We start from the raw sequence: 13,890 nt of genomic DNA, 5'->3' as shown, positions 1-13,890 counted from the left end.
AGCCTACTGAGATAAATTAGGAATATCTAATAATATAATACTTAAAGGTGGACAGTTTTTAAGATCCGAATGACTCCATTCAGATGTTCTGATGCAATTGCACTAGAATTGCATGGACAATCAGTATATCAGACACCTGGCGAGAAAATCTGTACACTTGCTGAGATCAGTAGTGATATTGAGAAGACCATGCGAATCTGTGAGGCACACGCAGCTGACAATACCTCACAAGATTCCATCATTGTACCTGGGGACCATAGAGAATTACTACAGATCTATTTAATGTTCATTATAATGATTATAATGTCCATTATAATGTTCAAGAGTGAAGGACTATTTTTTAAGAGGCTCTGATTATTTGACAATGACATGATACTGTAGCCTTATATACTAAGTGCCATTTTCAGTTTGCAGAAGAAGACATTGTGTCAATCAACAGTCAAAGAACAAGGAACAATACAGCACAGGAACAGAGCCTTCGGTATTCCAAGCCTGCGCCGACACATTCTGTCCTTTTAAACTAAAACTGTCTTCGCTTACAGGATCTGTATCTCTCTATTCCCTTCCTATTTATGTATTCATCCAAGTGCTTCCTGAATGCTGCTGTTGTGTCTGCTTCCACCACCTCCTCTGGCGACACATTCCAGACACTCACTACCCTTCGTGTGAAAAATGTCTCTTGCACATCTTTTTTAAGCATCCCCCCTTGCACTTTGAACCTGTGTCCCGTAATAATTGGCCCCTTCACCCTGTGAAAAAACATACTTTTCACTCTATCCATGCCATTTACAATCTTACAAACTTCTATTAGGTCACCCCTCAACCTCCTGTATTCCAGTTAAAACAAACCCAGTCTAGCCAACCTTTCTTTGCAGCTAAAATCACCCATAACCTTTTCTGTACCCTTGCCAAAGCATCCATATCTTTCTGGTAGTTTGGTGACCAGTCTTTGTACATCAGTCTTAATTTTCCAAAACTCCCTTGATTTAGGAAAGGAGCTATTAAATCAGAAAATTTATGGATGATAGCAAACATTTATTCAAAATGGGAGAGAGACAGAAAGCAAGTAACTATGGTCAGCTTGCTTAACATATGTCATAGGGAAAATATGAGAAACTGTTATGAAAGAAGCCAGTGCAGGAAACTTAGGTAACTTTAAGGCAATCAGACATAGTCAAAAAGATTCTGTAGAAGGGAACTTATACTAACTAATTCATTGGTGCTCTTGGAGGAAGAAACATATCCTGTGGATAAAGGGGAATCAGTGAATATACTTTAATTATACTTTCAGAAAGTTGTGAAAACAGATCAAAGGTTATGATAGAAAATAAAAGCTCATTGTGTCAGCGGTAGAATATTGTCATGGATAGAAGATTGGCTGGATTGGTCAACAATGAAACAGAGAGTAGGCATCAATGGGTCATTTTCTGGTTGGTAATATGTAACAAGTGGTGTACCACAGGGATCAATGCTGGGGTCTCAACTTTCACAACTTACATAAGGCAGAGGAATGATTGCCAAATGTGATAATGACACATAGATATGTAGAAATTTAAGTTGTGAAGAGGAGATGAGGAGGATACAAAGGAATATAAATACATTGTGAGTGGTCAAAGATGTGGCAAGTGGAGTTTAATGTGGAGAAAAATGAAACTGTCTATTTGGGAAGGAAAAATAAATAATAAAACTAATATCTCAACGGTGAGAGATTGCAGAGCTCTAAAATCCAGAGGGTTCTGGGTGTCCAGGGTTCTGGAGTCCACATGCATATTCACAAGAAATTAGTATGTTGTTACAGCAAGTAATTAGGAAAGGAAATGGAATGCCACAAGCTATTGCAAGAAGAATTGAATCCTATATTACGAAGCTTATGCTTCAGTTATTCAGGGGATTGATAAGATCACGTACAGCATACTGTGCACAATATTGTTCACCTTATTTAAGGAAAGATGTAAATAAGTTGGAAGCAGTTCAGAGGAGGTTTACCAGAGTTATACCAAGAATAGAAGGCTTGTCTTATGAGGAAAGATTGGACAGACTATGTTAGAATGAACTGCAGTCAGAAGAGGAAGAGGCAATGTATTACTAGTCTTACTTGAATACTAATGAGCTTGTGTTTAAAAGATAAAACAAACAAATGTTTAAATTGGGTGTTTGCTTCTGTTCTGCTAAATTAGTTATTGATAAACTTATTTCATATTGATAAAATTTGAACCGCTATTTTCTCTTTGGATTTCACATTAAATAGAGCACATGCTTTACTTTTCTAAAGGATAGCAGGTAGAAGATTTCTTCAAGATTGTTATGCTGACAAATTAATATGGTTCCTTTGCTTGATAACCAACGCAGAATACGATCACAAAATATTGTTCCATATTTGCTATAAACATCCAGCACGATCTAATATCAACACAAAGTGACATACTAAGAACTTTAGTGATATATTAATATTATATTTGAAAGTATATTTGAACAAAAAGAAGATAGTTAATCTAAGTTCTGTATACATTTCTGCATTTAATTTGTTTAGGATTGGATTACAAATTATGATAGTAACTTTATAAAGACGTTTTTATAGGCCTGCCAGTCACAGCAAGAACATATATCTTAGGTCATGATGCAGTCAGGGATTGTTTTCACTGCATATCTTACGGGAAAGGCAGTGGTCCGTAAAGTGACTGAAAAATATTGTTACTACGTCAACATCTGTCCGAACAAAAAGTGAACTTCTGGGCTTAATGAAGCTACAAAGGTCAGCAAGTTGAAAAATTCTTTCGGTCTGTTGTGAAGACTTAGAAAATGCACAAACAGCAATAAATGAGATGGACGCTGTGTTGTAATAATTCTGATACACTTGACTAATGCAGTTATTTGCAATGAGGTTGGCAAAATGCCCAAAGCAGTGAGCAAACAAACAGAGCGAGACAGCTGGCTTAGCACCTTCGATTACCACTGCCACATCCACCAGCTCTTCTGTCAGTGCAGTGCTCACCGATGTGTATTTTAGTACAAACATTTACCCTGAGAAATTCATCCAAAATACATTTTGTCAAATTTCTCATATGCTTTTCAAGCAATGTAGCTGGTGACAAAAGCTGATTATTCAAATTAGTATGCAATACAAGGCAGCTTATGTATTTTACAGTAATATGATTGCTTTTTGCTTATAATAAAGAAAGGCACATTTGATTTTGAAAGTGACAAAAAGCAATATTAGCAAAGCAAAACAATTTAATGTAATAAATGTAAATGTAATAGGATCAGAATTTTTTGGTTTTGGTTTTTATGTTTCACTGGTTCAGTGCATTCAGACATTTGCTGTCAATGTTAGTGGCTGAGGCCAGAGGTACATTTTCTTGGCCCTGCGGTATTATATTTCCAATGGTTAGAAAATAAAATATAAAATCCACTACTTAAACATTTGCTATTTCAAAAGTCTGATATTATTTATTCTGTGGAAAAGATGCAAAACCCATTAAAACTGCAAGTGGCAATATAACGTGTAAAGTATAACATTTTAATCCATCGGTCTGCTGACATAACTGATCTTTATCTCCCTCATTAAAATACTGTCTAGGCAAAACAATTAAATTTCCAAAATATTGTGTCGAATTGCTATACATTTTTAAAACATTACAATAACTGCATCAGAAGAATTTCCTGCTGTCAAAGTCAGCTCATTAATGAAACAGAACTTGGACCCAATATATATTACTGGCAGTGAAAATGGAATAGTTTACGAAGAAAGCAGATTTCAGATTACAGTCAGTTCTATTGTTTTCTTTGCTGAAAGGACGCCAGCAAAGAGCAACAGGAAGAAAAGTGAGGAAAGTAGAAGCCAAAGGGAGAGAAAATAAACTGGCTGTGTTTGCAGACAACGTTACTGCAGGGAGTGAACTTATTGCATGGGAACATCACTACGTTCCACCAGAAACATTGCTTCAACACCTTGTAGAACACCACAACTGTTCACTCTCAAAAGCAGCACTGCTGACCCATTAGCCCATATATTCCAATGGCCAAAGTATATTTGAAGTAGAGTAGATGGATTTGTTCATGGGGACAAAGAATACGAATGAGCTGGTAGGAGGAGCTGTTGGGCCTGACCAATGGGGTTGAGGACAGGTGGTTGGTTGGTTCAGGTTAGGAGAATGTTATGTGTGGTGAGGGTGGCGGGGGGATGAAATGACTTCATGGGAATTGCTTGAGAAGTTGAAATTTCTGATGGGCAATTCCCTTGTGTCTGGAAGCCTCCAAAGGTGTCTGTTAAAATTGGAAAATTCAGAGGACTCCAACTCACTAAAGTTGAATAGCTACCTGGGAAATATCAGAGGATTAAAAATCTACTCTAAATCTGGAATAACTGTTTATCTAAACCCAACTCGCCTTGCTTAATCTACAACACCTCAAGGCCTGACCATCATCCCTTAACCTGACACATTTCCAAAACCTCCCCCAATCTAACACTGCCAAACTGACATCCAGCCTTCATCCAATATCCTTTATATTGCCAGCTTGAATCCACCTCCCTAACACCTTCAGAACCAGCACAATTCTACCCTGTCAGATACCACTACCTTCTAATCAGTCGGACTGATACTCCTCATCCCAATCAGGACAGCCTGACCTAACAACCGCCCAACCTGAACTGAACACCCCCCACTACTGGCCTGACCACACCCAAACGGAATAGTGTCATTCATCAGTTGGACCCAAAACACTTTGAGTGCTGTATCATACACCACACCAACATTTCAACACCCACCACCTCCTCCCCCTGCCGCCCTCGCCACACATAACATTCTCCTAACCTGAACCAACCACCCACCCGAATACACCCTGTCCTCAACCCCACTGGTCAGGCCCAACAACTCCTCCTACCAGCTCATTCGTATTCTTTTCTTTGTCTAGTGTGTATTGTTGCTTTTGCAGCATTAATTCTGCTACCTTTCTCCTGATTTAACTGAAAGCTAGTTTTTTTTGGGTAGTCAACATTTGTGTTTGTGGTCTCATGCGTTCTGGCAAGATATATAGCCTGTGAAATTGTGAGCTTGTCCTTTTCAATGAAATCTTTTTCTGTGTCAGGGTGCACAGTGGGTTTATCTATCAGCCTTTTCTCTGTCTTAAAGAATGATAATCATAGAGATCTGACAGCACAGAGAAAAAAAAACACGTTTTGGCCCATCATAACTGTGTCCTGGTCAAAAACAATCACCTAACTATTCTGATACCATTTTCCAGCATGTGACCCATTGTATCGTATGCCTTGGCATCATTAGTGCACATCTAAATACTTCTGAAATGTTATGAGGATTTCTGCCTCACAGACAGAGAGTTCAGATTTCTAGCACCCTCTAGGTGAAGAAGTTTTTCCTCACATCTCTTCTAAATTTTCTGACCCTTTCCTTAAATCTATGCCCCTGGTCGTAATTCCCTCCATTAAGGGGAGGTTCTTTCTATCTGCCATATCTAAGCCCTTCATAATTTTATATATCTTAATCTATTTCCTTATCTGAAAGGGCAGTTCAGTGGCTAAGGTGGCATGGTGGCTCAGTGGCTGCCTCACAGCGCCAGGGATCCACGTTTGATTCCACTCTTGAGCAACTCTCTGTGTGGAGTTTGCATGTTCTTGACTTATCTGCTCTGGTTTCCTCCAACAGTCCGAAGATGTGCAGGTCAGGTGGACTGGCAATGCTATAGTGTCAAGGGATGTATAAGTTAGCCATGGGAATTTCAAGGAAAGGGAAGGGAGATGGGTCTGGGTGGGATGCTCTTTGGAGGGTCAGTGTAGACTTGTTGGGCCAAATGATCTGTTTCCACAATGCGTGGGATTGTATCATTCTATAATGATGATTAATCATGTCCCCCTTCAGTCTCCTCTCCTCTAGGGAAAAGAATTCCAGTCTATCCAATCTCTCTTCATAATTGAAAATCTCCAGCCAAGGCAACATGCTGGTAAATCTGTGCCCTCTGTGCCATCTCCAGTGCCGTCACATTCCTCCTCTAATATGTATTCCAGACCAGCACACAATAGTGCAGCTGTGGCCTAATCAGCATTTTAGACAGTGCTAGCATAACCTCCCTGATCTTAAACTCTTTGCCTCTCGGTGTCGTTGAATTTACATTTTCCGGTGCATTTTTCAATCTTAGAACACAGAACATAGAAAGGTACAGCACAGTACAGGCCCTTTGGCCCACGATGTTGTGCCACGGAATAATCCTAACCCAAAAATAAAATAACCTAACCTACATGCCCCTCAATTCACTGCTGTCCATGTGCATATGCAGCAGTCGCTTAAATGTCACTAATGACTCCGCTTCCATGACTACCACTGGTAAACTATTCCATGCACTCACAACTCTCTGGGTGAAGAACCTCCCTCTGACGTCTCCTCTATACCTTCCTCCTAACATCTTAAAACTATGACCTCTCGTGGCAGTCAATCCTGCCCTGGGGAAAAGTCTCTGGCTATCGACTCTATCCATGCCTCTCATTACCTTGTACACCTCAATCAGGTCACTTCTCTTCCTCCTTCTCTCCAGAGAGAAAAGTCCGAGCTCAGTCAACCTCTCCTCGTAAGACAAGCCCTCCAGTCCAGGCAGCATCCTGGTAAACTTTCTTTGCACCCTCTCCAAAGCCTCCACATCTTTCCTATAATAGGGGGACCAGAACTGGGCGCAATATTCTGAGTGTGGTCTCACCAGGGTTTTGTAGAGCTGCAGCATAACCTTGTGGCTCTTAAACTCGATCCCCCTGTTAATGAAAGCCAAAACACCATATGCTTTCTTAACAAACTTATCCACCTGGGTGGCAACTTTGAGGGAGCTATGCACTTGAACACCAAGATCCTGCTGTTCCTCCACACTGCCGAGAATCCTACCTTTAATCCTATATTCAGCATTTAAGTTTGACTTTCCAAAATGCATCACTTCTCATTTATCCAGGTTGAACCCCAGCTGCCATTTCTCAGCCCAGCTCTGCATTCTGTCAATGTCTTGCTGAAGCCTGCAATAGCCCTCGATACTACCAACGGCACCTCCAACCTTTGCATCATCAGCAAACATACTAACCCACCCCTCAACCTCCTCATCCAAGTCATTTATAAAATCTACAAAGAGCAGAGGCCCAAGAACAGAGCCCTGTGGGACACCACTCAGCACTGACTTCCAGGCAGAATACTTACCATCTACAACCACTCTCTGCCTCCTGTCGGCCAACCAATTCTGAATCCAGACAGCCAAGTCACCCTGTATCCCATACCTCCTGACCTTATGAATGAGCCTGCCGTGGGGAACCTTATCAAATGCCTTGCTGAAGTCCATGTACACCACATCCACTGCTCGACCCTCGTCAACCTGTCTCGTGACTTCCTCAAAGAACTCAATAAGATTTGTAAGGCATGACCTTCCCCTCACAAAGCCATGCTGACTCCCTTTAATCAAGCTATGCTTTTCCAAATAGTCATAAATCCTATCCCTCAGAATTCTTTCCAAAATCTTGCTGACCACAGACGTAAGACTGACTGGTCTGTAATTTCCAGAGATTTCCCTATTCCCTTTCTTGAAAAGAGGAACAACATTTGCCTCCCTCCAATCTTCCGGTACGACTCCCGTGGAGAGTGAGGAAGCAAAGATCTTCGCCAGCGGCTTAGCAACCTCCTTTCTCGCTTCCCGGAGCAGCCTAGGATAAATCTGGTCTGGCCCTGGGGACTTATCAATCTTAATGTTTGTCAAAATTTCCAGCACATCAACTTCCTCAATCTTGATCTGTTCAAGCCTGTTTTCCTGCTCCTCAAAGTTCTCATTCACAACAAGGTCCCGTTCCCTAGTGAAAACCGAAGCAAAAACCTCATTTAGGGCTTCCCCTATCTGCTCAGACTCCACGCGCAAGTTCCCTACGCTATCCCTGATCGGCCCTGCCTTCTCCCTGATCATTCTCTTATTCCTCACATATGAGTAAAATGCCTTCGGGTTCTCCCTAATCCTTCCTGCCAAGCCTTTATCGTGCCCCCTCCTGGCCCTCCTCAGTCCATTTTTGAGCTCCTTCCGAGCAAGCCTGTAATCCTCTAAAGCTGTGCTAGACCCTTGCTTCCTCCACCTTCCGTACGCTGCCTTTTTCTTTTTGACAAGAAGCACCTCTGTACCCGTCATCCAAGGCTCCCTAATCTTACCCCTTCTTACCTGTCTCAGAGGAACAAATTTATATATCGCTCACAACAACTGCTCCTTAAACAGCCCCCACATGTCTGCTGTGCCCTTTCTGTGGAACAATTGCTCCCAATCTGTACTTCCCAACTCCTGTCTGATAGCGTCATAGTTTCCTTTACCCCAGTTAAATATATTCCCCTGGTAACTGCTCCTTTTCCTTTCCATTTCCATGGTAAATGTGAGGCTGTTGTGGTCACTGTCGCCAAAGTGTTCTCCCACCACGAGATCTGACACCTGTCCTGGTTCATTGCCAAGCACCAAATCCAAAATGGCCTCTCCCCTCGTCGGCCTGTCCACATACTGAGTAAGGAAACCCTTCTGAACACACCTGACAAAAACGGCTCCATCCAAACCATCTGCACTAAGAAGGTTCCAATCTATATTGGGAAAGTTGAAGTCACCCGTAACAACAACCCTGCTACGTTTGCACTTTTCAACAATCTGCCGGCCTATGAGTTCTTCGATCTCCTTACTGCTATTTGGGGGTCTGTTGAAAACCCCCAGTGAGGTGACTGCTCCCTTGCTGTTCCTAACTTCCACCCATACTGACTCAGTCGATAAACCTTCCTCAGCAACCTCAGCCCATACCACCTCAGTAGACGAGTCCTCATCAAAAGTTCTTTCACCCATCGTTATACTGTCCTTGACCAACAAAGCCACACCTCCCCCTCTTTTACCACCTTCCCTGACCTTAATGAAAGATCTAAACCCTGGAACCTGCAACATCCATTCCTGACCCTGCTCTATCCATGTCTCCGAAATGGCCACAACATCGAAGTCCCAGGTACCGCTCCAAGCTGCAAGCTCACCTACCTTACTCCAGACACTCCTGGCATTAAAGTAAACACACTTCAATCCAGCTTGCTGTCTGCCAGCACACTCCTGGGACAGTGAGGTCCTGACCATGTCCTCCCTACACTCATCCTTCTGTGTACTTGGACTATATCTCAGTTTCCCATCCCCCTTCTGAGCTAGTTTAAATCCACCCGAATAGCACTAGCAAATTTCCCACCCAGGATATTAGTGCCCCCCTGGTTCAAGTGGAGACCATCCTGTTTGTAGAGGTCCCGCCTTCCCCAGAATGAGTCCCAATTGTCTATGTGCCTGAAGCCCTCCCTCCCGCACCATCCCTGCAGCCACGTGTTCAGCTGAAATCTCTCCCTGTTCTTTGCCTCGCTATCATGTGGCACGGGTAACAAACCAGAGATAACCACTCTGTTTGTTCCAGCCCTCAGCTTCCACCCTAGCTCCCTGAAATCCTGCCTGACATCCCTATCCCTCTTTCTACCTATGTTATTGGTGCCTATGTGGACCACGACTTGGGGCTGGTCACCCCCTCCCTTCAGGACCCCAAAGACACGATCCGAGACATCACGGACCCTAGCACCTGGGAAGCAACACACCAACTGTGAGTCTCTTTCGTTCCCGGCAAACCTTCTATCAGTCCCTCTAACTATTGAGTCCCCAATGACTATCACTCTCTTCCTATCCCCCTTCCCTTCTGTGCAAGAGGGACAGACTCTGTGCCAGAGACCTGCACCCTACTGCATGCCCCTGGTCAGTCGTCCCCCGCAACAGTATCCAAAACGGTATGCTTGTTTTTTAGGGTAACGACCACAGGGGATCCCTGCACTGACTGCTTTTTCCCTATTCTAACAGTTACCCAGCTTTCTTCACGCTTAGGAGTAACTACTTCCCTAAAACTCTTGTCTATCACTGACTCTGCCTCCCGAATGATCCGAAGTTCATCCAGCTCCTGCTCCAGGTCCCTAATGCGGTCTTGGAGGAGCAAGAGTTGGGTGCACTTCCTGCAGACGTATTTGGATGGGACACTAATGGCGTCCCTCACCTCATACATCATGCAGGAGGAACATTCCTCTACCTGCACTGCCATCCCTGCTAATCCCCTAAACATAAAGTAAAAAAAAGAGAAGCTTACCTTGATTTGTCCCTGGTATATAAGGTTAGAGGAGGTGGATGGGTGGGAGGCCCTATAAGGGTGGGGTCTCCGGTTTACACAACAATCAGTTATATAGCTGAGGGAAAAAAAGGTCACTCCCTTCTGAGAAACCTCTGCTCCGAGGTGCTGCTGATCAAGGTAAGTTTTTTAAAGATTCAAAAGCTCTGACTCACCGGCTTCCCGATAGGCCCCTGGTCCAAGCTCCCGTTCACGCCACTGCTGCAACCAGAAATCTTGTTAGGAAATTATCATCAGGCCTTAAAATTATTGTGCATTAGATCCAATGATTTGATTTTTACTGGGAGATGAATGCTAAGTTTTTCAAGAATTTCATCTGGATCTTTGCTGTCATCTTCACTTAGCTTTCAGCTATTAAACAAATTTAACAATTTCTGATGCCATAAAAAGCATATAGCAGCTTATCCTTTCCTCTTCACTGTGGTCAGTTACATTGACACTACTGAATGTCAGTCCACACTTTTGCTTAAACTTCTCTTGTGTCTCTATGAAGTCATCAGTCTCCCAAGTCATCGTGTAGGAGCTGTGCATTTATTGCTATGGTGGCCATTTCATTTTTGCACAGTTTGCTGATTTTTTTGTCTCTTTCTCTGGCAGTAATTGGAGTTAAATTTTCAATCTAATTCAGCAAAGATGCTTAGACAGCACCTTCCAAATCCACGACCACTTCCATCCAGAAGGACAATAGCAGCAGAAGCATGGGAACACCACTACCTGGAAGCACCCCTCCAGGCAATTTACCATCTTGACTTGGAAATATATCATTTCTTCACTGTGGCTGTGTCAGAATCCTGGAATTCCTTCCCTAAGGAAATTGTGGATCAACAGTCAGCATATGGACCTAGTGGTTTAAGAAGGCAGCTTGCCACCAGCTTCTCAAGGGCCACTAGGAATGGGCAATAAATGCTGGCCAGCCATCGATGCTCATGTCCCACAAGTAAATTAAGAAGAAGAATTACATCTACGGAAAATGTTTTATGCAACTATGCCCACTGCCACCAAGTTATGCTTCTCACATGTGAAGAAACAATCACACTTTACATTAAAAATGATGGAGATTATGTACTTTAACTTGTCATATGGCTGGTAGTTTGATATATTGTCATTTGATACATAATTGTAGTGCAGTAGTAAAATGTGGCACCCTGGATGTAAATTCATATATAAGTCAGTTCTTGTTTATTTACAGGAAATGTAACAACATAACAAACATTGTATAGATTTTGACCTAGATTTCCCAGACTTCGGATAGCCAGGAAAAATGTGAATTTGAACCCATTGGAAATTCGATCATAGTGACTCTGAGTTAGTTGTATTCTACAACAGTGAATTTAGAATTAGAGACTTTGGAAGGTTCTGAGTGACTTGCTTGAATAGTTACCCATGAATGGTTAAACAGATTAAAACCTGCTTTAACTCCTGGCTAACAATATCATTGATACACCAAACCTAAGATGGTCTTGCCAATCACTCACACTAATTCCACCAGATCCTCCATGCACAATACTCTACCCACCAACACTTGGTCTGTCTTCCCCACCTCCCCTCACATCTCCTCCGAAACCTCACAACACCATCCAACACTACAATACCCAGAAACCCAGGCCACCACCAGAAGCCATCGACAATTCACTCTCCACCTCTCTGTCATTCCAAACCCATTCAACTTGATCTCACCATTCAACATCATCCATTGATTTTGACACAGATCAGAAGATTTTGATTTTAACCTTTTTACTTCTTCCTAGCTCAGCTAAGCAGAAACTTAATGGGTGATAAATTACTTTCCTGTAACCATAGAATAATAACTCAGTAGGCTTCTTAACTTTTTTTTTCATCACATGTTGTTCAAATTACCTGTAAATAATCTTTAATGCGTATTTCTGTCTTCTGTCTGTCATCATAAATATCTGCAAGCTGGTTTTTTGCACTTTTGTAAGTTTGTTGCAGTTGCTGATACTCTTCAGTGTGATTCGCATTATCAATGAGTGCTAATGCAAGTTTGACCTAAAAAGACAAATACCAGAAGTAAATTCTACTATTTACAAGATTAGCCTTCTTTGGTTGCATCCATCCATAATAGAAAATATTGTCATCATACAATTGTCAACTGAAGCATTGTTGAAAAACAATCAATAATTTGAAGAAGCCATTTGATCTCTGCTTCTCACATATGATACTAATATTCAAATACAGTGCATGCTAGTAGGAAGAAAGTTTCTATCCACTGTTAGTTGTCATTGTTGGCTGTCCCTCAATTCAAGAATGGTGTCTCCTTAGGGTTGTGAGTTTCTGCTGCGGTTCTTCATGGAACTGAACAGGCAGATTCTCAGCCCACAGATCCATGGACAGAATGCCTAACCAAGTAGAGGGATTTGGAGGGCAGGATTAGCTTCCTTCCCTATCTTTTGTTGTCACCACGCTGTCTTACCACTGAGCTGTTTGGACTAAAGATATGTGAAATAACATTCTGAATCCAATTTATCACTCGGCATATTAATTCAATTCATCAACTATTCCTGTCTTTAGATTAGATTAGATTCCCTACAGTGTGGAAATAGGCTGTTCAGCTCAACAAGTCCACACTGCCCCTTGAAGCATCCCACACAGACTCATCCCCCTATAGCCCAAACACCCCTGAAACCCTTGATTAGCCATATTTTGCCCTTGGACTTCCAATGCCTCCAATGTAGATTTTTATCTTTGTATTTAAATTCCTTTATTGCCCTTTTCCTTATACTGGAATGTTCTCCAGTCCATCTCCTTTAGAACTGTGATATTTTGACTTTGACAATGTTGTGACTGGCTGCATAACAGGCCTCAGCACAAGCATATGACATCATACAATGTTTATAAGGACTTAAAATATTTGATTTGTCTGCTAATTTATTGAAAGTTAGTGAAACACTTCCTTTGGCATAACAGGTGAGGTGAGAAAACTGAACATGGAAAATATGGTTATAACAGATATAATTTCACAGAACTTTAGTGAATCATATTTAACCAAATATTTGCATGACAGACAAAGTTACGATATTTGACTTACTATTATTTGATGAGTAAAATGGTACTGGGACTTGATCAGCAGCCAAAACCAGATTGTTTATATCTATCAGTGTGCCATATATCAACCTGCAGATCCTGGCACATATAGCTGGAAATTATATAGGGAACTGCAGATATTAGATAGCAGAGCTATTGGAACATTTGAGCCATCAACTGCAAGGACATGAGCAGTGTATCTGTACCAAAAAGATTACAATGCCAGTGGCAGCAAAGGATATCACGCCCTCTCAAAACTTTTTCTTCTAATTCCTAGGTTAGGTTCGGGCTATTTTCAGTATCAAACAATATATTCCCCGCAAATATACCACACACATGACTGATGCATAGGTCAGAACTGTCAGCATATTAATCTCTTTTTCCACAGAGCAGTAATAGCAGTTATGTCACTGCTGTCAAATGTCTTTACACTGTTGTATTTCTCAAACTAGAGAATTCTTTTTTTCATCTTCTTATTCATTTATATACTGTGAATCTTACTTTACCATGGTTCCAGGAGCATGTGGGTAAATTAATTAGCATGCTTACTTTCATGGATTTCTTTGAAAAGAATTTGTATTCTTTTGAAATTTCAGTATGTGGCAAGCTGCTTCACAGCCAATTAGGTTCCTTAGAAATAATGAAATGCAAAGCACACTAAA

At 41.7% G+C, this 13,890-nt stretch overlaps 1 protein-coding gene across 12 annotated transcripts in view; it reads right to left on the bottom strand.

The window, feature by feature from the left end:
• The window catches only part of LOC125451596 (coiled-coil domain-containing protein 178), a 349,746-nt gene that overhangs the window by 88,590 nt on the left and 247,266 nt on the right, over positions 1–13,890 (bottom strand). For 10 of the 12 annotated variants that reach the window (XM_048528880.2, XM_048528877.2, XM_048528876.2 and 7 more), the window contains one exon: positions 12,044–12,193. In XM_048528880.2, coding sequence (XP_048384837.1) covers positions 12,044–12,193 — 150 coding nt within the window. Of the gene's footprint in view, positions 1–10,341; positions 10,388–12,043; positions 12,194–13,890 lie in introns of all 12 variants that reach the window. The other 2 variants (XM_059646071.1, XM_048528882.2) reach the window with 1 other exon arrangement.

The sequence above is a fragment of the Stegostoma tigrinum genome, chromosome 5 (assembly GCF_030684315.1).
Source record: "Stegostoma tigrinum isolate sSteTig4 chromosome 5, sSteTig4.hap1, whole genome shotgun sequence".
Classification (NCBI taxonomy): domain Eukaryota; kingdom Metazoa; phylum Chordata; class Chondrichthyes; order Orectolobiformes; family Stegostomatidae; genus Stegostoma; species Stegostoma tigrinum.
Note: the sequence above shows the minus strand (reverse complement) of the source record. Positions and strands in the feature narration are given on the sequence as shown.